This window comes from Budorcas taxicolor, chromosome 6 (assembly GCF_023091745.1).
Source record: "Budorcas taxicolor isolate Tak-1 chromosome 6, Takin1.1, whole genome shotgun sequence".
NCBI lineage: Eukaryota > Metazoa > Chordata > Mammalia > Artiodactyla > Bovidae > Budorcas > Budorcas taxicolor.
Window position 1 is genome coordinate 110629171 of NC_068915.1, and position 24531 is coordinate 110653701.

A 24531-nucleotide genomic window follows, 5' to 3' on the forward strand; every position below is an offset into this window, starting at 1 on the left:
CTGGAATGAAAACTGACCTTTTCCAGTCCTTATGGCCACGGCTGAGTTTTCCAAACTTGCTGGCATATTGAGTGCAGCACTTTCACAGCATCATCTTTCAGGATTTGAAATAGCTCAACTGGAATTCCATCACCTCCACTAGCTTTGTTCATAGCGATGCTTTCTAAGGCCCACTTGACTTCACATTCCAGGATGTCTGGCTTGAGGTGAGTGATCACACCATCGTGATTATCTTGGTCATGAAGATCTTGTTTGTACAGTTCTTCTGTGTATTCTTGCTACCTCTTCTTGATATCTTCTGCTTCTGTTAGGTCCATACCATTTCTGTCCTTTATTGAGCCCATCTTTTCATGAAATGTTCCCTTGGTATTTCTAATTTTCTTGGAGAGATTCTAGTCTTTCCCATTCTGTTGTTTTCCTCTATTTCTTTGCATTGATTGCTGAGGAAGGCTCTCTTATCTCTCCTTGTTATTCTTTGGAACTCTGCACTCAGATGCTTATATCTTTCCTTTTCTCCTTTGCTTTTTGCTTCTCTTCTTTTCACAGCTATTTGTAAGGCCTCCCCACCAGACAGTCATTTTGCTTTTTTGCATTTCTTTTCCATGGGGATGGTCTTGATCTCTGTCTCCTGTACAATGTCATGAACCTCCATCCATAGTTCATCAGGCACTCTATCTATCAGATCTAGTCCCTTAAATGAAACAGCAGTGCTATTTAAAAATTAAATGCAGGTTATGCTACCTTCCCATGGAACAGGTCAGGAGGTGCTAGAAAAACAGTGAGTTTCCATATAGCAATGTGTTCATATACTGAAGTCAGTTTGGCTCAAGGCTGCCAAGTTCTGTTTAATAGTTTTCTAAACATCAAGTAGCACAGGACAAAGAAAAAGAGGAGCCCCTCAATTACCTGAAATACCTACAAAATCAGTTGCTCAAATTACTTAATGAAGAATAACATTTAAGCCAAGTCCCAAAAAACCATTTAATCATGATTTTTTCCTTAAGTATTATCAAAACTTTTACTCCCTGAAATGACAGTTTTCTGATTACATGGGTATAACCCTAATTCCTCCTGTGGTGACTCACGACCATAGTTACAGATGACTAATTTCATGCAGTGTGATGGAACTCACCCCAGAAGACTTATTTCAGTTTGTTTTCTTGAAATAGTTCCTAATGTCAACTTTCAAACAAACTTTATTAAATGCTTAAGGAAATAAAAATACAGTAACCACAGAACACTCAACCTACAAAATAAAACTTCTGACCCTGTAACTGTTCACTAAAACTCAAATGTCCTCTCAAGTTCTCTAAGGGAATCAGACTTTTAAAGGAGGCAGCTAGGTGCAGTGTTGCCACAAGAGGCGTGAGGACTTAATAAGCTAAGAGACACACACTCAAAGGATAAGATGGTGTGATCATTCAGCTACCCAACCCTACATACAAGAAACTCCAGGGGTTCCATCTTAAGGATTCACTAATGTTAACAGCAATGGGATCAAAATCACAGAATCCTTAGAGGAAAGTGAAACTTCAGAGTCATTAGGCATCCTTTCTTATAGGTGATCTTCTCTCGGAGTGTTGAGTTCAAACATCAGGCAAACTGAAAAGCAGAGTGATGTCTCCTGATTTATATTCTTATCAACTGATTCTCCCTTCATTTTAGCCAACTCTATGTAAAGTAGTTTCCCCTTAGCCTGAACTGGAATCTGCCCACCTCTAGTTGGTATCTTTCCTACTTCTTCTCTTCCTCAATGAAACAAACAAAAAAATACTTGGGACCACAAGAAACATGACTGCAAGATTACCTCCACTTCTATAGCCTTATAGGTATTTATAAAAATAAGATGGTATGCTGCTGATATAATACTACACACAGCATGACATAAACTTTAGTCAATATGTGCCTTTCTGAGTAACGGATCTCCATCCCAACTGTCATTTCACGCAGCAAAGATAAGCCTACGAATCTGAATTTCCACTATTGCACAATTAATTTCAAAGAGATAATTCAGCTCAACAAAATCAGGTATCTGTCTAAAACTACTTATCTGTAAGGGTCACTGATTTCACGGGAGTTCAAAAGACCCAGGTTGTCGTATTTCACAGTAAAGTAACTCTGGACTGAGATTTATAACACAATTAAAACACAAAAGAGATTACTTGGTAAAGTCCTCAAAGAAGATTTTATTTATGTATTTCTTCAAATGACTGTGGGACTTTTAAAAACCCCTCCCAAATGTGACACGTTTTCAGACAGTGGTGGGGACTGGGGTCTCTGAAGAAAGGAAGTACAAAGACACTGGTGCTGTGACGGCTCAAGGAGCCGACACTAGGAAGCCAATTTATTTCACAATCTTAAGAGAATCTTGCACGTGGGTATGTTTGAATTGGCCCTCTGGAAACTGTTCAAATTAAAGGAAAACATTATGGAAAAGAGACCGGTTTCCAAAACGTGCAGTCTCTGAAAATAAAATTTCAGAAATGTATGTCTGAAAAGATCTGCAAAGCTCGGTACAGTGTTTATCTATATAAAGAGAACCAATTACCCATTGACTTCAAAACTCAAAATAATGTAAAAAAGACTTTAAATGGCATGACATTAGTGACAATTTTTTTCAAAGTATTCAATTTGAAAGAAATCTGGTAAAACTGTTCTCACCCTACGAAAAGATCTAATCCCTTTCTAAAACAAAAGTACGATTTGCAAAGAGAAACAACACTGTACAATTCACTGGTCAATTAAGATTTCTGAGGCTGTAAGAAATGGGGCCAAAACAAGTTACACTCAAAAAAGGGATGGTTAACACAAGAAATGTGCTATGAGTAAAGTGCATGAAAGGAAGCCTGCTCAGCTAAATGAAGTAGACAGGGGTCAGAAGTCAAGGGTCATTCGCCAGAGCGGCAGCAGGCTCGAAAACCACACTGCAGGTTCTGGCATCCGCTGGCGGTGTCAGCATGTGGACCTGCGTGAAAACAGAGAAGTGTGAGAGGAGGAAATGCTCGTCACATAAAAGCAAGCTTGCTAGTGAAAGAACTGTAGAACACTGATTATTTTTACTGGCAATACATTTATACCACAGAAATGAAATCCCCATGAGCGTATAAAAAATTATTCAGCACGAAAGACACCAAAACCAGTTTAACTTTAACTAACTCAGGTAAATGAAAAAGAGGAAGGAAAAGAAACAATTTTGTTGGCAACAATCCTACAAAATACAAAATCCAAGGTGAGATAACTCACAGAAGCAAGACTGCCAGGCTAAGTGAACAATGGATCTCTTACACCATGAACATCCTTCCCAGAAACAGTATTAAGGCAAAAACAACCTCATCTGTAATAGATAAGCTAAAGAATCCACTATTCAAAAATTATAATAAATACTATATTTAAAATATCTGTTAAAAATAAACTATGTAGATCTAGCCTTAACATGTTTGCCATATTGTTATTTAACATCTGTTCCCCCAAATAAATCATGTGCTACAGTTGAATTATCTTCCAGAATTAAGTATGGAATGAATAAATAATTAAAAACACATCTAAAACATAATAAAAATTGTGATTCAATTACAAAGAAAGCATTAAACATCTGTGGAATAACTGACATTTTATTCCAATCACATTATGCAATTCAAGACACTAGACTAAAAGATGCATTAGGGAACGCAGCTGAGAATTAGAAAGTGTCAAAGAGACAGCATGGCACATATTCAAATGTTAAGTACTCTGAATGAATCATAGTTTTCAAAAAGGCAAGCAAATGTGGGAAAAGACATTTTAACTACATTGAAGCCTTTCAGTATGTCTGCACCATGAACAAAGTTAATTAGTTTTTTACTCATCAATTAGAACCAAAATACTTGCATTTGTAATACTAAGGACCATAAAAATACATGAAACATAATTTTATTGTAGAAAATAACATTTTATAAAAAGGATTAAAACTGAAAAATCATAGTACTCTGGGATGATACCAAGACTTTAACTCAGAAAAATATGCTAAATTAGTTTCATTTTGTTTTTTGAAGTACCAAACCATTGCAAAAGAAGGCAACTATGCTAATACCAACATAAGAAAATAACAACTTCCAAATCAACACCCAGAACACACCTACTTCCCAGAATTTAACTTTTCTTTGTTTTCTTGAAATGGCAATATACAAAATACCAAAGATTAATTTCTTAGGATATACAAAGAAGTACAGCATTCGTATAGCTCACTATGAAAATAATAATGTATCTTTAGGAAAAGAAACAAACGGGCTTTACAACCATAGTGGAACTAGAGCAGCTTATGATTTCATTTATCTCCAAATACTTATGTTTAATTTTTAAAGTAATATTATATCTGAGATATAGGGAGCAAATAAGGGAATGCACAATGGTATATCAAAGAGGACTGGCCTCGGGTGTGTAACTGCTGAAGCCAATGATACATAGGCTTCACTGTGTTATTAAGTTTATATGTTTAAAATTTTCTGTAATTTTAAGTCTAAAATCATTTCAAATATAAAACTGAATTTCCACAAAGCCTATTTTTTACTTAATCAAAATGAAAACGTGTTCTTTTAAAATAAAAAGCTGAATGTGTCAAAACTTAAAATTCACAAAGCAGCACTTTTGTTTTCTCTTAAAATAAGACACAACACTAGCAATCTTAATCACAGAGTCAAAATGACATCTCTCAGTATGTGTTATCAGATATTAGAAACACCCTAAGAAGGAATCCTGTGGCTTGAAAATCTTCTCGCACTGACAACCTCTGACCAGGTATTCCCTTTGAACACATTTTCAGCTTTAACTGATACTCCCCGCCTTCCTTTCTAAGTCTGCTTTCCTCCCGCTTACTCTGGTCACTGCTCGGCCTGCCAGTCACCGAGGGGCACCTTCCTCCAAGACTCAAGGCCTTGCCTTACTACCACGGCCCTGCCCTGACACAGCCCCTGGGATGGAATGCTTACACTGGCGGCTTTTACGAAAACATATCTAACTATCATTTTCTCAGTGTATAATTCTAACTTTTCTGAAAGGGAGAAATAAGAGGAAAGAGACATGGAGACTTCAGTGCAGTATTCCAAAATGAAACTCCCTATAATACTTCAAAATGTCTATACTCCTCTTTTCTTTAAAAGGACAGAAAGGTAAGGAAGAAATTTTATACTGAAATCAAAAGTGGCCTAGGAAAAAGTCCTAAGGAATGGCTGAAAGCAATGAAGTAAAGTATCTACTGGTTCAGAAAAGAGAAAATAAAAGGGAAAAAGTGAAAGGGCTTCCCTGGTGGCTCAGATGGTAAAGCGTCTGCCAGCAATGCGGGAGACCCAGGGTTCGATCCCTGGGTTGGGAAGATTCCCTGGAGAAGGAAATGGCAACCCACTCCAGTATTCTTGCCTGGAAAATCCCATGGACAGAGGAACGTGGTGGGCTACAGGTTGCAAAGAGTCAGACACGACTGAGCGACTCCACTTTCACTTTCATGGGAGCCAAGTGGATCAAGCACGCCACTCAAAAGATTTGCACTTTTCCAAACACAGGTACATTCCATTTACCTGTGACCTGCTTTACTGCACTTTGCAGATACCGCATTTTCACAGACTAAAAGTCTGTGGCCACCCTGCACGGAGCTAGTCTACTGAAACTATGTCCAGCAGCACTTGCTCCCTTCTTGTCTCTGTGGCACATTTTGGTGATTCTCACAATATTTCAAGCTTTTTCATTATTATTATATTTGTTACAGTCAGTGATCTTTGGTCAGTGATCTTTAGTGTACTACCATGACTATCCTGAAGGCTCAGATGATGGCTAGCATTTTTTAGCATTGGAGTATTTTAATTATGTACATTGCTTTTTTAGACATAACGCTAGTGCACTTAATAGACTACAGGGTAGTGCTGACATAACTTTTACATACACTGGGAAACCAAAATATTCATGTGGCTCACTTTATTGCAATGTTCCTTTATTATGGTGCTCTGGAACCAAACTTGTAATATCTTCGAGAAATGCCTATGCCACACAGTTTTTCATCATTCTCCTCCAAAAACAGAGGCCCAGAATCCTCAGTGTTCACTCTGGAGACCTGAGTCACTCTTTGTTCTCAAAGTCTCAGGGATGGCAGTAGGGCTAATAGAGGAAGGAAAATGCAGGAATGAAAGTATGTGCCCTACATGAGGCAGAAAATAACCCTATCCTGATACCTGTCAGTCTCTCCTTATTCGTCACAAAGTTATTGCTCCTACTGATATAAAATGGGCTCCCTTTCTCAAACACACACTAGGATATCTGTCTGAGTTTCAACAGAAGTCCAAGGACATAACTGTACTTAGCCAATAACCATAACACTACCTCAAAACTACAATCCCATTGAAAGGTCAATGACATTCCAGGTGACTGATCCTAATAATCCATAAAAGTGGATTCATCCATGAATGGATTTTATTTTGTCGAAAGCCTACAGCAAAGCAAAGGTAAAGACAACCACTGTTTTTAAGTTAGTTTCATACTGTTGGAAATAGTGGTGAACAGCAATTTCCAAAGCATGGAAGTCATAAGCAATGTTAACAGTTAAGATGCTCCAGTATCACAGGAGGACTATTCAGAAAAGGGACTAAATGGACAATAAACCGGCCACAGAAAAAGCGAGGTAGAATTAGAAAGAGATATGACTAAGATATGCTGGGTTGCTAAGGATCTCTAGATGCACTTATGTAGACATGGAGTTCAAAAGGTAAACACTGGACTTATCACCAGTAAATACCAATCTTGATATGAGATTAAAAAAACAACCCGATAGTTATAATATATGAGGGTTAAGTTACAGTAGAGGATAATAAATAGAAAATTAACATCTGCATAATCATCAAATAAAATCTTTAAATGCATGGTAAAAATAAATTTCATAAGAAAACGTTCTTTAAAAATATTAGAAAAGAAGAGCTATAATGTTAGCTATCGTTATCTTCCCAAATTTTTAATACTGAGTTATTTGTCTTTCTCAGATTTTAAGCACGTTATTTATGCTGTGTATCTGCACTTACCTTCACTTACCTTTAAAATTCCTTTTAACTTAAATTAGAAATATAAGAGAGCAAGTCATCTGAGACTGTCACCTACTATGAGCTAATCTCTCTTAATTCATAAACATACATTGAAATGCAAATCAGTACAAAAAGCCTATGTGCTATCACTGTCCACACGTCCTTCAGAGTGCTAAATCATGCAATCCCATCTACTGCTTCTTAAACGACAAAGAATTTTTAAATGTCATGGCTAAGAAGTCTTCTTTATACTTAAATCTTAACTTTTTTGTCAATCAAAAAACAAGTTTAAGTGTCACGAAGAATCATTCAGAAGAACAAAAATGTCACTTTATGTCAATGCTTAGTACAGCATCTTGCTCACAGGAGACAATGCTTGACAATTAATGGACCTTCTCCAAAATCTCTGCTAGTGCTCAGGAAACAGAAAATTTTGCTTCACCACTTATTTAATGAACATTATTTATCAGTATTTACTTCTTTTAGTAGTAAACTGGTAGTTAACTATGTAAATAAACTCTTTTGACAAAATGAATTCTCACTGCGTTATTCTCAAATATTAAAATAAAATGTGTCACCCGAATATGCCCCCTATTAGTCTAAGAACACGTATAGAAATACTGGCTACTTTCCAAACTAATAAAACCAGTAATAAAAAGAGAGCCATTACACAGTCACTAAATATTTACTATACAAGCTGAACTGTAATGAAAGATACTGGATTAATCCCATGTCATCTTGCAAAACTGGAAACAAGGCAACTTTATTTAACACTTTCTAGGTTGTCAAAATGTCCTTTAAGGAAAAGACTGTTATCGGAGTACTGCTTTAAGAGCAACTGGCTGGAACTCTGGAACATATTATAAGTTCATATGACAAGTCACCCTGTAAATTTTAAAGGATTTCCATTTCCCCCAAATCATGCTTTAAGAAGCTGTAAAAGGAGACCTGGTATTCGATTATACAAGCACTGTGTTTTGTTTCAAACCCTTTAAAGACAGATATGGTCATTAAAATTGGCTTATTGAAAATTACCACTCACTTCATCAAAAAAAAAAAAAAATCTTAACAAAAGGAATTCAACAAACATTCAACAAAACGAATATAGCAGCTCCTCTGGAACACTTTGAGATTTATATATTCAAAATAGGTCAAAATGAAAGAATTTCTAACATACTAACAAGTTTTTAAAAATATACATGCAAAAGAAGCAGACAGGTCATAAAAATGAAGTGAAACCCAATCCCCCCACCAACCCAATAATATCTATATACCCCAAAATAAGTATAACAAATAAGGTTCAAAGATTTATTCCCATAAGTATAACCTATGATGAAAGCAATGTAGACAAATCAAATGTAACCTACCAGTAAGATATTTTTCCTACAAAAAATAATTGCTTATTGATTACTTCTCATAATATATAAGCCTTAGTAAGTACAATGGTGAAACTACAATGACATAGCTATACAAAAATAAATAAATAAGTAAAACTCTTCCCAAACTCCTGAAGAAGCAAATGTGCCACCAGCCACCACAGCACTCACACTTTCTTTCATACACTTAGCAGGTTGCAACCAATATGACATTCACTTTCACCACTTCTTATCATACACCACAGGCAATGGAGAGCAAAGAAATGCTCCAACTTAGAGATGCTATTTCCAGAACACAGGAGGTCATCTCCTGCATCACCAATGTGATTCCAGAAACAAGAGACGTGCTATCTCCTGTCTCTTCATATGTATTTTAAGGAAAACCTCATCTCTGAGAAACAGCAAGTGTGCTAACTTCTCTGCCTACTGGGCTGCCGTTCAAGAAGATACCATTCCTCTAGTCTTCCTGGCCTCAGTCCAGTTTCCTGCCTGAGAGAAACTCAGTTGATCTTCCCATGATCTTAAGATGAAATTGGACTCTCAAAAATAACAATATATGATATAAAAAGACACAGCAGAATCTGAATCATGTAAACTTTTCCCAGTTAGAAATACAGGAGGTTGATTTGCTTATGCTTCAGGACTTCTGAATTGCAGTGTCCACCAGCGATTACCAGATGACCAACAGGACAGTGAATGTACTTTGAAAAAGCACATTAAACAGTCCCTCTGCAGGGTAGGAACAGGCTTAAAAAAAAACAAAACAAAACATCAAGAAATATTTACCTGATGATGTTAAAAGAAAGTGCAGGACTCAATCTCCAAAATACTATCGGGGTTTTTGTTACATTTAAAGCACCTCAGTCTCTTCCCATTACCACACTCACCCTCCTCCTCCATCTTCCAAGAGGTTTATCTGGAATCAGACTCAGGGTCCCTGAGGAGCTCACATCACCCAAGTCCTCCTTTTTCTACTGTACTATGAAGCTTTCTTGTCCTATAAGAAAACTGACTATCATCCCTAAGAACTGGGTGTTATCTAGAACATCAGTACCTCTCTACCATTAAAGAGTGCTCTTTCACTAGAAGAAATTCCCCAAATTTTATAACAACTTTAGTAATTCTACAAAAACTTGCCCCTCTGGACAGATTAAACTATTACATATTTCTAAAATCTGGTAGAAGGGATAGCTGAAATCTCTCTCCATAAGAAAAGCTCAAGTTTAGAAAAGGACTAAATCTAAAATTACAAAAATGTGTGGTAATTAGAAATCTAGAAACACAATAGAAATCCTAAGAATTATCAGAACTGTTAAAAAGTGTTAAATCAACTCCTCCAAAATTATCTCATTGTTAAAAAAGGCATTACCGTTAATGTTGTCACAGTAGTAAAAGTATTCATCATTTAGAGAAGGACATGCTGAAACCAAGTCCTGCAGGCCTGCACCAGTTACAGTAAGACAACCAGAGAGATTAAGGTGCTCCAAATAAGGCAGCCCTCCTCCCAGAGTCAAAACCCTGCAAGAGAAGCAATCCAACAATGAGAACAGATTAACAATTAAAAGACAGACTCTATGAAAACTTATGCATGTGCGTGGTCCAATGGATGAGGAAAACTAAAGAATTTCTATAAAACATGAAAACTAACTTCATCCTTAGGTAGGACACTCTACGTTTAATGGAGACATTTACAAAGACATTCAATAAACAAGGCTTATGAAATTTTCTTTATAAGAACATGATAGTCAATTCTTACAGGAAAGAAATACTGAATATTAGAATTATAATCTTCATTCTCCTAGCAAACTGTCTAAGTAAAAATTATCAAGAAAATTACTTAAACAGTTTGGTAGTTCCTCAAAGAGTTAGAGTCAGCCTATAACCCAAAATTACTCTCCTAGGTGCATATCCAAGGGAAGTGAAAACACATGCTCACAGAAAAACTTGCAAGCAAATGTTCACAGCAGGATTACTCATAATACCCCCAAAGTGGAAACAATCCAAACGTTCGCCAATGAAAGAGTGGATAAACAAAATTCAGTATAAATAGGATGCAGCTACAAAGTGCTGATCCATGCTACAGCACGGATGAACCTTGAAAACTCAGTGCTAAATTAAAGAAGTCAGATACAAAAGACCATATATTAGGTAACTTCACTTATACAAAACGTCCAAAATAGGCCGAAAAGACAAACAAAGTGGATTACTGGTTGCCAGGGGCTGGGGACAAAGAGGAATGCGGAATGACTCCTAATGAGTATATGGCTTCTTTTTGGTTTAATGAAAATGTTTCTAATTTGATAGTGGCAGTGGTTGCCAGCCGTGTAAATATATTAAAACCACTCATTTGTACCCTTTAAAAAAACAGATTTAATGTGAATTCCATTTCACTAAAAATGAAAACATTAGGTTTCATGGCATACCTTAAAAGAAGTTTTTAAAATACTATCTATACAAAAATGGTAAAATGAGAAATTGACTAAAGTGACACTGGCAGAGCTGAAAAATATCAAGAGCAAAATTGAGAACATCAAATTTCAGTATGCAACAGCAAAAACTGGGAAAACTAGAAACAGTCCATCTGGATAGAGATATCAAAAAGCCTATAATACAATAAATTCAGTAAAAAAAAAAAAAAAAGACAGATAATTAGCCTCATTACACAGGCACATGGAAATTAGGAAGTAAAGGTAAGGAAAAGTATGTAAACTACTGAAATCAGAATAACCTGGGAAATATTTTTATACTCAGTGAGAAACACTGATGGACAAACGTCGGGATATACATTTTAATGTTTTGTCACTGCATGTTTAAAAGAAAAAGCTGGTCAATCAAAAAGGGTTTATCAAGACCCCAATATACATGAGAGATTTAAATTAAATGCACACTTCCCCTGATATTTTAACTGAAAAAGACTGATTCTTTTTTCTTAAATCACAGATTCCCTGATCCATCCCAGAGTTTAATAACAGCAGCAATTCAGAACCTCTGTGTCTTCACTGGGCCAAGTAATTACAGACAGACATCTTTAAGGTTTACAGTTTATTAAATCTTTTTTTTTCCTGTAAAGTTGAATAGCTCATAATAAAAAATAAAACAGCTTCTAAAAAGGGACCTGAAAGATCTCAGAAGGTACCTCAATGCACAGACTACCTCATGTTCTAAAACTCAAAAAACTTTCAGGACATTGAGGACAGACTGCATGGAATATAAAACTTCGAATCACAAACACACTCAAGTGAGCTACATGCGCATTCACTCGCCTCACAGCATCTAGTGGGAAATCAAACAAGACAAAAGTAAACAAGCAATTACATGATGAACGCTCTTCCAGGAATACAGTGAAGGGTGGTGGTGGCCTGAGGGAGAGGAGATGCAAAAGGTTTCCGATAAGAAGCAACATTTTAACTGGAATGGAGATAGAAACAAGCAGAAGTCAGCCAATAAATGCATGTTACAGAGACAGCAAATGCATGAAGACAAGAGAAATACAGTACAGGCAGACCTCAGAGATGACTGCAGGTCAAGTTGCAGACCACTGCAACAAAGCAGCTATCACAATAAAGCAAGTCATACATATGTTTTGTTTTTCTAGTGCATGTAAAAAAGTTATGTTCACATCATACTGTAGAGTCTATTAAGTTTGCAACAGCAATGTCTAAATAACTATATGCATCCATTCAGTTCAGTCGCTCAGTCGTGTCCACCTTAATATAAAACATTTTATTGGTATTAGGGTGGTGCAAAAGTAATCGCAGATTCCAGTGGCCACAGGACTGGAAAAGGAAACTCTTCATCCCAATTCCCAAGAAGGGTAGTATTAAAGAACGTACTAACCATCAGACAATTGCATTCATCTCCCAGGTTAGTAAGGTCATGCTTAAAATCTTGCATGCTAAGCTTCAGCGTGATACAAACCAAGAACTTCCAGATGTCCAAGCTGGGTTTCAAGAAGCAAGAGGAACCAGAGATCAAACTGCTAACATTCGCTGGATCATAGAGAAAGCAAGGGAATTCCAGAAAAACATCTACCTCGGTTTCATCGACTACACCGAAGCCTTTGACTGTGTGGATCATAATAAACTGTGGAAAGCTCTTAAAGAGATGGGAATATCAGACCATCTTACCTGTCTCCTGAGAAACCTGTATGAGGGTCAAGAAGCAATTGGTAGAACCCTGTATGGAACAACTGACTGGTTCAAGATTGAGAAAGGAGTATGACGGGGCTGTCTGCTATCACCGTTTGTTTAACCTATATGCTGAGCACATCCGGGCTGGATGAGTTACAAGCTGGAGTCAAGATAGGCAGGAGAAACAAGAACAACCTCAGATTTGCAGATGATACCATTCTAATGGCCGAAAGCAAAGAGGAACTAAAGAGCCTCTTGATGAGGGTGAAGGAGGAGAGTTAAGGAGCCAGCTTAAATATTAAAAAAACTAAGATCATGACATCCGGCCCCATTATTTCATGGCAAGCTGAAGGGGAAAAGATGGAAGTAGTGACAGATTTCCTCTTCTTGGGCTCTAAAATCACTGCGGATGGTGACTGCAGCCATGAAATCAAAAGACAATTGCTTCTTAGAAGGAAAGTTATGACAAATTTAGACAGTGTGCTGAAAACCAGAGACTACTCTGTCGACAAAGGTCTGTACAGTCAAGGCTATGGTCTTCCCAGTGGTCACGTACAGTTGTGAGATCTGGACCATAAAGAAGGCAGAATGGCAAAGAACTGATGCCTTCCAACTGTGGTGGTGGAGAAGACTCCTGAAAGTCCCTCAGACAGCAAGGAGATCAAATCATCCAATCTTAAGAGAAATCAACCCTGAATATTTGTTGGAAGGACTGATGCTAAAGATGAAGCTCCAGTATTCTGGTCATCTGATGTAAACAGCCAACTCACTGGAAAAGTCCCTGATGCTGGGAAAGACTGAGGGCAGAAGAAGAGGGCATCAGAGGATGAGATGGCTGGATGGCATCACTGATGCAATGGACATGAATTTGGGCAAACATCGGGAGATGGTGAGTGACAGAGAGACCTGGCATGCTGGCAATCCATGGGGTGGCAAAGAGTCAGACATGACTGGGTAACTGAACAAAAGGCTAGTGCAAAAATAAATGCAGATTTTGCACTGTTGAAATTTGCCATTTGATATTGGAATACTTTCTTAAATAAAGGTGGTTAAGCTATACAGCATTCCAATGCACATTTCTTGTTTTGGTTTTTTGCTAATGACTTATTGTGTGCATGTTAAGTCACTTCAGTTGAATCCGATTCTTTGCGATCCTATGCACCACAGCCTGACAGGCTCCTCTGTCCATGGGATTCTGCAGGCAAGAATACTGGAGCAAGTCACCATTTCTTTCTCCAGTGGATCTTCCCAACCCAGGGATTGAACCCGCATCTCTTGAATCTCCAGCATTGGCAGGTGGGTTCTTTACCGTATTTTTATTTTAGGCTATGGAAATGATGTTAGACAAGAAGCAAATTCGAGTGATTTTCTTATTCAAGTTCAAAATAGGTCATAAAGCAGTGGAGACGACTTGCAACATCAGCAACACATCTGGCCCAGGAAATGCTAACATACAATAGTGGTGGTTCAAGAAGTTTTGCAAAGGAGACTAGAGCCCTGATGATGAGGAGCACAGTGGCCAGCCATCAGAAGTTGACAGCCAACTGATAGCAATCACCAAAGCTGATCCTCTTAAAACTACAGGAGACGTTGCTGAAGAAGGTCAACTGTTTCAAGGTCACTCGGCATTTGAAGCAAATTGGAAAGGTGAAAAAGCTTGATAAATGGGTCCCTCGTGAGCTGACCACAAATCTAAAGAACTGTCCTTCTGAGGTGTCGTCTTCTCTTATTCTATACAATAGCAAACCATTTCTTCGCTGGACTGTGATGTGCAACGAAAAGTGGATTTTACATGACAACCAGTGATAACCAACTCAGTGGACTGAGAAACCCCAAAGCACTTCCCAAAGCCAAACTTGCACAGAAAAAAGATCATGGTCACTGTTTGGTGGTCTGCTGCCTGTCTGATCCACGACAGCTTTCTGAATCCCAGCGAAACCATCACATCTTTGAAGTACGCTCAGCAAATCGATGAGATGCAATGAAAACTGTAGTGCCTGCAGCTGGCACTGGTCAACAGAAAGGGCCCAGTTCTCTCCATGGCAATGGCCGACTGCACATTGCACATCCAATGCTTCAGAAGCTGAACAGGGCTAGGGAGTTTTGCCTTGATCCACAGGCTGCAGAATGCATGCTGTGTCAGCAGGCATGGAAACAGCACTAATCTCACTGCAAATTTCCATCAGAGCTTCTGGGTGACCAGGTACGTTATCTCTGAGCAGTATTTTGAAACAAACCTTTTTTTTATTCAACAGCAGATCTCCACAGTGGACTTAATAATTCATGTTGCAAACAGACATGCTGCCGTCCAGGCTTTGTCATTTCATTTACAGAGCACAGGCAGAGTAGATTGAACATCATTCTTAAGGGCCCTAGGATTTTCAGAATGGTAAATAAGCATTGGCTTCAACTTGAAATCATCAGCTGCATTAATTCCTAACAAGAGAGCCAGCCTGTCCTTCGAAGCCAGGCACTGATTTCCCCCTACAGCCAGGCAAGTTCTAGATGGCGTCTTCTTTCAGTACAAAGCTGTTTCACCTATACTGCAAATCTGCTGTTTAGTGCATCTGCTTTCGTTAGTTGCCTTGGCTAGACCTTCTGAATACTTCACCGCAATTTCTATCACCTTGCACTGTAATTAATCCACTATGGCTTCTTTCCTTAAAACCTCGCCTCTGCTGGCTTCCAACTTTCCACCTGCAGCTTCCTCACCTCTATCAGCCGCCACAGAACTGAAGAGAGCTGGGGTTTTACTCTGAGTTAGGCTCTGGCTTCAAAGAATACGGTGGCTAGTTTGATCTTTTATCCAGACCTCTGTAACTTTCTCCTTACCAGCAGCTCAGTTGTTTTGCTTTCTTATCATTCATTTGTTCAATGAAGTAGCACTTTTAATTCCTTCAAGAAATGTTCCTTTGCTTTTACAACTTGGCTAACTGGTGCAAAGGACCTAGTTTTCAGCCTGCCTTGGCTTCGGGCATGCCTTCTTAACTAGGCTTAATCATTTCTAGCTTTTGATTTAAAGTGAGATGCATGACTCTTCATTTTGCATGAAGAGGGCACATATAGGGCTATTTACTGGCCTAATTCCAATACTTCTGCATCTCAGGATGGAGAGAGAGAGGGAAACAGCCAGTTGGTGAAGCAGTCAGAACACACAGAGACAGCATTTATCAATTAAGTTTACCATCTTGTGTGGTTTGTGGCACTCCAAAACAACAGGACCATGAGAGATCACTGGTCACAGACCATCATGACAAATATAATAATAATGAAAGTTTGAAGAATTGAAGTGTAACACAGAAATGTGAAGTGAGCAATCACTGTTAGAAAAATGACAGTGGCAGAGCTGCTCGATGCAGGGCTGTCACCTCCAATCTGTGCAAAACGCAATTATCTGCAAAGTATGATGAAGCAAAGTACAATAAAACATCTGCCTGTATGCTGGAGGAAAAGGAAATAGACGAGTATAGTTAAAGAAAGGATGGTTCTCTTGTGTGTGTCACGTTTATATTTACCTATTTGATGTCTTTTATTTGTGAAAGGGGAAGGTGGGAGGAAGTAAAAAGATATTTAAAGAAAGTAACAAGAGGTAAACTACAGGGGCAAGCAAGGGCCAAGAATGTGAACTTTCATCAAAGGGCAGTTAGACTCACTGAAAGACTTAGATAAAGGAGTAATAACAAGTAATAAGAAATGCATTCTAGAGAGGCGAGTCTAGTCTACTTTTTATCACCAATGTCCAAATATGCCAGGCACAGGCTTACACAGTAAAATGCAAAATACAATCTCTGCCCTCAACCAAAGACGGAAACATTTAAACAAAGTATTAAAAATACATGTGATAAGAAAAAAAAGTTTTAGAAATATATCAAGTTATAGAAATAATACAGATCAGGGAGTGATTCAAAGCAGTAATCTTTAAAAGGACAGAACAAATTCCAGAATTCAATGATTCTGTACAATTCACATTATCTGGTATCCAATCAGAAACTATTAAACATACAAAGAATAAAAAACCAAGAACAGTAAACAGACCAATAAATGATAAAGATGATGAAATTAATACATAATGACTTTAAAATAGATTTTACGTTAAATATGCTCAAGGATTTAAAAGAAAATACAAACATAATGAAACAAAAATATGTACTTTTACTATTCTGGTATGTTTTAATACATTTACATACACTGTATATTTATGTGTGTGTGTATAGGTATATGGGGGTGAATATGAGTACACCAAATGAAACTTCAAGTCATGAAAAGCACAGTACCGGAAATAAAAAGTACACTGAATGAGATCAGCAGTGACTAGACACTGCAAAACCAATTCGTGGACTTGGAAGAATGACCAGATTAACCAAAACAAAGCGCCAACATAAAAACAGAAACAGTGAGGAAAAAAAGCCCTGGTATTATGGGTTGAATTGTGCCCCTTCCCCTCTCTCTCTTCAAAGAAACATGTTGAAGTCTTAGCCCTGAGGATCATAAAAGTGACTCCAGTTGGAAATATGACCTTTGCAGAATTAATCAAGTTAAGATCAGGTCACTAGGGTGGGCCTTAATCCAGCCTGACTGATGCCCCCCACCCCCGACACACACACACAAATGGGGCGGCCACGTGAAGACGACCAAGGCACAGACCGGGGCTACTGCGCCACAGTCCAAGCAACATCTAGTTCCATAAGAGGTAGGGAAACTTCAGAAAAGACGCTCCCCTAAAAGTTTTCAGAGGGAGCACGGTTTGGCCAACATCTTGATTATAGAACTCTGGTCTCCAGAACTGTGAGAGCATAAATTCCTATCATTTTAACCACCTTGTTTGTGGTACTTTGTTATGACAGTCAGGGAACTATTACAATCAAGTGACCTATAGGACAGCATCAAGAAGTCTGACATACATGAATTCCCAGCAGGAAGCAAGGGCTATACAGAAAAGCGAAGATAGTAAGGTACTAGAAGAAATCATGGCTGAATCTTGTCTTTCAATTTTATGAAAGCTAGAAACAACAGATCCAAGAATCTCAATAAGATATCCCAAGCAAGATAATGATGAAGCTATCCATATCTACAGACACCAAGGCATACCATGTGCTAACTGCTTTCAAAGTAGAAATGAAGTTTTTAAAGCAGCTAAAGAAAAAAACATGCATTACATACAGAAGAATGAAGATAAAAGTTGAATATAATTTTCATAAATTATGCAAACTAAAAGACAATGGAACATCTTAAAAGTGCTAAAACAAAACTACCAAGCTAGAATTCTATACACAGTGAAAATCTTTATAAAATGAAAGTGAAATAAAGAGTTTTCCAGACAAGGGTTGCGATTTTGACTGTCAAAAGACTTACAGTGAGAAAAACTACAGAGGATTTGGCAGGCAAAAGAAAAATATTACCAAATGGAAACATGAAACTTTACAATAGAAGAATGCCAAAAAAGGTGAAACAAGATTTGTCTGTTAATTTTTTTTTTCTAAAAGACAACTGTTCAAAGAAAAAATATTAACAATGTTATTCTGGAGTTTAAAACTTATATAAAAATAAAATATTTAACAAAAACAGCACAAAGAATGGGGAGGGGAACAAGGGCTTACTCTTTTAAGATTCTTAGATTCTTTGTGAAGTCGTATAATACCATTTGAAAGCAGGAAGTGATTAGTTAAAAATGCCCACACAAAATTATAAATCTATGTTAAAGGGTACACAAAATATAAAGAGCTTCCCTGATAGCTCAGTTGGTAAAGAACCTGCCTGCAATGCCGGAGACCCTGGTACGATTCCTGGGTCAGGAAGATCCACTGGAGAAGGGATAGGCTACCCACTCCAGTATTCTTGGCCTTCCCTTGTAGCTCAGCTGGTAAAAGAATCTGCCTGTAATGCAAGAGACCTAGGTTTGATCCCTGGGTTGGGAAGATCCCCTGGAGAAGAAAAAGTCGACCCACTCCAGTATTCTGGCCTGGAGAATTCCATGGACTGTATATAGTCCATGGGGTCGCAAAGAGTCAGACATGATTGAGCGACTTTCACTTTGTATTTTGTATTATGTATAAACAGGGCAACAATGGAGAAACAGATATAGAGAACAGACTTATGGACATGGGGAAAAGGGAGGAGAGGGTAAGATGTATGGAAAGAGGAACATGGAAACTTATATTACCATATGTAAAACAGATGGCCAACAGGAATTTGCTGTATGGCTCAGGACACTCAAACAGGGGCTTTGTATCAACCTAGAGGGGTGGGATGGGGAGGGAGATGGGAGGGAGGTTCAAAAGGGAGGGGATAGATGTATACCTATGGCTGATTCATGTTGAGGTTTAACAACAACAACAAAAAAGATGTAACCTGTACCTATAACAATATAAAGGAAGATGAGACAGATGTCAAGAGTAGGGTGTCTGTAGATGACTGAAACGAAGCTGATTATCAAACTACATTGTTTTAAGTTTCAAGGTGTTAATTTTATCCCTTAACCAAAAACAAAAACTTTAAAAAATAAATAAAATAGGGGGAAAGGGAATCAAATGGTATACAACAAACAAAACATAAAAGAGGACATCACTGAGAACATGAGGAACAAAAGCATGTAAGTCATAAGGAAAAGAAACAGCTAAATGGCATAAAGTCCCCCTCATCAGTAATTACTTGAAATATGAATCCATCAGATTCTACCAAAAGGTAGCAATTAGCAGGCAACAGATTTTTTAAAATTTTAATCAAAAAATTTTAAAAACATGGATCCATCTATATACTCTCTATGACAGACCTCACTTTTGATGCAAAAACACAAAGAGGTTAAAAATAAAAGCATGAGAAAAGATTTCCATGCAGAAAAAGAGAGGACTTCCCTGGCAGTCCTGTGGCTAAGATGCCACAGCTCCACTGCAGGGTACGCCAACCTGCCACAAAGCGTGGCCAAAAACAAAGTAACCAAAAGAGAGCCAAGGCGGCCGTAACATTGTGAAATGAAAGAGATTTTAAATTTTAAAAAGGTAACGTTTAAAAAGCAAAGGATATGATATATTGTCAAAAGGCTCACCACTCCACTCAGGAGATTAAAAAAATTATGAACAAACACACACTTAACAGAGCTCCAAAATATGTAAAACTGAAAGAAATAAGGGGAAAAATAAACAGTCCTCCAGAAACAGTTGGAGATTTCAATACTCCATTTTCAATAATGGATAGAACAATGGAAGACCAAGAGGGAAATAGAGAAATCGAACTACACTATAAACTGATTAGCCCTAACAAACATATAGAGAACATTCCAGTCAGCAGCAGAATACACATTCTTCTCAAGTGCACAAGGAATACTTAAGACCATGTTTGGCCACAAAAAAAATTTTTAAAGGTTTACTAAACTTTAAAAGATTGACTATTTTGCCTGATAGTCTACCTTTCTTGTCTTACTTCTACCATTAGATTGTAAACTCTATGAAAGTAAGGACTTTGTCTCATTTACTCTGGATCCCTACCAGTTGGAAGAGGGCAAGTCACACAGTAGATAATCATTACCAAGATAATCTAATTAAAAGAGCTGCACTTTTTAAAATCTGAGCTGCACTCAAACTGCAGTTCCTAAGGTAGTTCCTGCATTCCCCATTCCCCCAATGAATTCTTCCGTGAATTTAAACTCTGTCATAGCCTTATTGCCCACTATTCCCCAATATACATCCTTCACTACAACCAAACCAGAAAACCAAGTCTCCTTTGAATATTCCCCACAGTCCAACTTAAATCTGCTAAAGATCATATTTAAAAGACAAGTGGGATTCTTAGGCTTTATGTTGGATGAATTTTCACTGTTTAACATACCTGACACCTATTATTAAAGAGCCTGGGTAAAATTCAAGTCTATGACAGGGTAAAAGAGAAAACATGAAATCAATTTCTGAAGGCTCATGTCACAGATAATCAGAACAACTACTGCACACTATTGATGCTGAGAACGCCGTTAACAGCAAAACCACCTAACAACAACTGCACAGGGCTTTTGCTGCTATTCAGTCGATAAGACGTGTCTGACTCTTCGCGACCCCAGGGACTGTAGCCCACCAGGCTCCTCTGTCCATGGGATTCTCCAGGCAAGAATCCTGGAGTGGGTTGCCATGCCTTTCTCCAGGGGATCTTCCTGACCCAAGGATCGAACCCATCTCCTGCTTGGCAGACACTTTACTGAGGGCTCAAATGACCGCTACCACTTGGAACGGTCTCTTCTCCCTCTGTCATCCATCAATATCCCTCGTCTTTCTTCGAAGTTCAATTCAGGGTCATCTTTTCATTCCATTTTCTGATCATTTGCTGCAACTGGATGAGAGGCCTCTCTCTGAGCCTCAGAGAATCTTTAATCCAACATCACTTAGAGAATGTACACACACAATACACAGATGTGTATTCCTTCTCTGTTACCAGTCTTAGAAGGTAAGAACTATCCTATTCAATAGCTTTACATCCACTAAAGCACCTTAGCAAATGTGTTGGAGGTACTTGCTAAGTATTTGTTAAACTTTTAAGTTCTTCCTCACCACAAACAAACTGACCTGACTGAAACGTCATGCTGAAGTTATATCACTCCAACAGTGCGATACAGCAGAAGTGGTTAACTCTTTCAGGTAAACAAACCAGCTGAAAGGAATGACTTAGATTCAAAATTTTACACTCCACTGAGGAGAACATGTCTGTTTCCTAATACTCTGCAACTGATTACTCACCTGAGACCATGGTCTGTGATCTGATAACATCCAGACAGACTGAGAAACAGAAGCACACGCCCAGTCTCTTGATCAGATTTTTCACTCCCAGAGTAAATTAAGTCTTTTTCCCTAAGCAGTCTAGTCCTTGGTGCTTTTCTACACAGCGCGGAAGACTCTGGGAGTGCTGACATAGTTCTTAAAGCTGTTCCTGTACAACAATATGAATGACCACAATACGCAAAGGCCGGAGAAGCACAATGCTGTTGCCAGCAGACACTAGTCCTTAGTCCAACAATGTCCTTACTGTAACAAGCAGAGGAGGGACAACTGAAGTTGGATGCTGTTTCCATTACACAAAGACTTTCAACATTTCTGTGTCTCCATTCTACAGCATCTTCAATATCAGCCAAGTCTTCAGCATCTAACATCCACACATAAGGTGAAGTGAAATCGTCAGAAGAAACAGGCTTAGTCCAGGGGTGTTCATTATCTACTTCTTCTCCAATATCCTTGTTAGTTACATCATGCAAACAAGCAGACTGCTTGAAGGACTGCATGGTAATGTCTTTATTTTTCCATGTAGTCGAAGTATCTTTGCTTGTAGAAGTTTTTAAAAGGCCACTCTCATGAGTTGTCAAAATTCCAAGAGCTCTAGAAATCTTCTCTAGAGCCACATCTGTGATTTTTTCACATCCAGATAGATCAAGATGCCGAAGACTCTGGCAGCAACCAAGCCAAGACCAACTGTTAATTAAGAGGTAACAAGACTATTAGTGAATAGTGTTAAATTCTTCAAAAGCATTTATTTATATGTAAATAAATGGAAACTACAGGAAAGAGTTTAAATCTAATATAATCGATCAAACATTTACTGAATATGTGTTGTCAAGCATTTTTTTAGATGCTAGGACTACGCAAAGGTAACAGGAATAACTGGGAACTAAGAGTACTGTTAACCCAACAGAAGGGGAGGGAAGGAAAAGGGTATGGAAAGGAAAGACTGTTTTTCATCCTGAAAAATAACCAGTCGAGGAGAAAAGCTGCACACACATGAGAGAAGGAAAATAATAATTAAGAGGAGCATTCTCTTAATTGTTTCAGAAGAACAAGCTCCAGGAACTGGTAGAGAATTAGCCTTAGCCAGGGAAGCATACGCTGCCTTCTCTGAAACAGGAAGACAGGTACTGATATAAAGACTAGGGTAGGAAAGTGCAGGGTGAGGCAGGAGGAGGAGGAAACTAGCAGTATCCAAGGAAACAGTCTGAAGACAGTTTGAAAAAAAGTCAGAACTTCAGAATAAGTACAGAGAGTTAAGAGCGAGCTTGGCCAAATGGTACTGCGAGACCAACTGAAAACAAAAATGTCTTTAAAACATAGCCCCAGTCTATACCACTGCACAGCACAGCTCAAAAGCCTAGACACAGGAGATTATAAAGATGACAAGATGATACAAATAAGTCTGGGGACCTAAAGACAAGAATAAAGAATTGGAGGGTGCCATCAAGTTATTGCTATAACATGACCAAAATCTGATAGCAAAAAATAATAGTATGACTAAACTGCAATGATGCAAATTAAAAACTACAGAACAATTCTATCAATTCATAGTTAGAAATCATCAAATTTAAATACTCAAAAATAACTAACCTGTCAAACGCAGAATCTGAAATGTCAGTTTGGGTGAGATCCAAATGCTCCAAATTAGGACAAAGCTCTAAAATCTGCCTAACCTAAAAAAGGAAAAAAAAATCACTGTGAAGATCTGCAGATGCTTAGTTAGGGTTAGAGATACAACTTTCAGTAAACTATATATCCAGGAGTTCTCAAACTTTTCTGCATGTAAAAATCACTTCAATTTTGTATTACAAATATATATTGTGATGAAACCCCTTATTAATTTACATTTTTAAGGAATACCCAAGGAGATTCTGATGTAGGATGTCACAAGATCATCTTTTATAAAACCGTGATTTAATCTCATCTGCCCATCTTACCATGCCTTACATATTACAGAGTCATGTATGACTTCCCCTGATAGTTCAATGGTTAAGAAACCATACCTCGTAACCAGCCTCCAATTAAAATTAAAAAAATAAAATGAACCCATGCCTCCAAAGCAAGAGGCCTGGGTTCAATCCCTGGTCAGGGAACTAAGATCCCACATGCCTCACGGTGCAGCAAAAAAACATTTAAAAACAAAAAACCTGAGCTTCGTCATTTAACATCTGTGAAACTAAGTAAACTGTTTAACCTCTCTTAGTCTCCGTTTCCTTTCCTATAATGTGTAGCAATGATATCTACATACAAAGATTACTATGAGAACTGAAATGAAAAAAGAAGAAAATCAGCAGTATATGCCTACCTATGGGAAAGCACACGCATGGGTAAAGTTATATTTCTTCTTAATTAAGCTTAGCAATAAGCAAACCAAATGGAGATCATTGCTACTTTTTCTTAATACCCAAGCTAGTGCAAATTTATACCTACCATTTTGCTGGAAACTGCAGAGCTGTAGGCTAATACTAAAGTTTTTACAGAAGTGCCAACATATGGTAGAACATTATGAATTAAGCCGTGGAGTAAACGTTTTTCCATTTGTGCAATGCTGATAGCAATTGATTCCTCTCCAGATTCTTCTGAAAAATGAATTCAAAAGTCTAAGAACGTGATAAACCAGTTATAATCAGGCTACTCAATGAATCATTATATCATTAAATATGAAATACTTTTTGCTCTCCTTAAACTCCCTTATATGTGCAAAGCAAATTTAATGGACAAGTTCTCATCAGCCAGCACTTAATATTTAACAGTTCTGATATCAACTGAAAAGAGACAAAGGGGGAAAAGAAGTTTAAATGGGAAGGAACGGAGAAAGTTTTTACATGACTCAAGGTTGAAGGTAATTTTCTTCTCAAGCTAATTAACAGAAGGAAGATTAAAAATAACTCCAGTTTGAGGTACCGAAAAAATTTTGGAAAAAATACTTTGACTACTTCAAGAACAGTGCAAGTTCTCAAGTTCTTCAAAAGAATACAGGATATGAAGGGGATATGAAGGGGAAAATGAGCCACAGTGAAAATAATAAAAAGTATTATCATTATCTCACATAAATAAAAGGGACATGGACCTAGAAGAGATCTGAAACAATCAGGCTGGCCATAATGAGTCAAGGAAGGAAAAATACCTTAGAATTTTTAAGAAATTAAAAATGAGCAAAGCTTTCGCTTTTTGCTTTATAACTTCTGTAAAGCTTAGATGATTAAAAAAGGATGCAGTACTGTAACAACAA

The 24531-nt window shown here is 37.8% G+C and overlaps 1 protein-coding gene across 1 annotated transcript in view; it reads right to left on the minus strand.

The window, feature by feature from the left end:
- Positions 1-2173: 2173 nt before the first annotated feature.
- The window catches only part of FBXL5 (F-box and leucine rich repeat protein 5), a 43538-nt gene continuing 21180 nt past the window's right edge, over positions 2174-24531 (minus strand). Inside the window, exons 7-11 of the mRNA XM_052641747.1 lie at positions 23730-23878; positions 22890-22972; positions 21261-21986; positions 9783-9931; positions 2174-2965 (exon numbers count right to left, since the gene is read on the minus strand). Of these exons, the coding sequence (XP_052497707.1) occupies positions 2889-2965; positions 9783-9931; positions 21261-21986; positions 22890-22972; positions 23730-23878 (1184 nt within the window). The 3' untranslated portion in view covers positions 2174-2888. The remainder of the gene's footprint in view (positions 2966-9782; positions 9932-21260; positions 21987-22889; positions 22973-23729; positions 23879-24531) is intronic.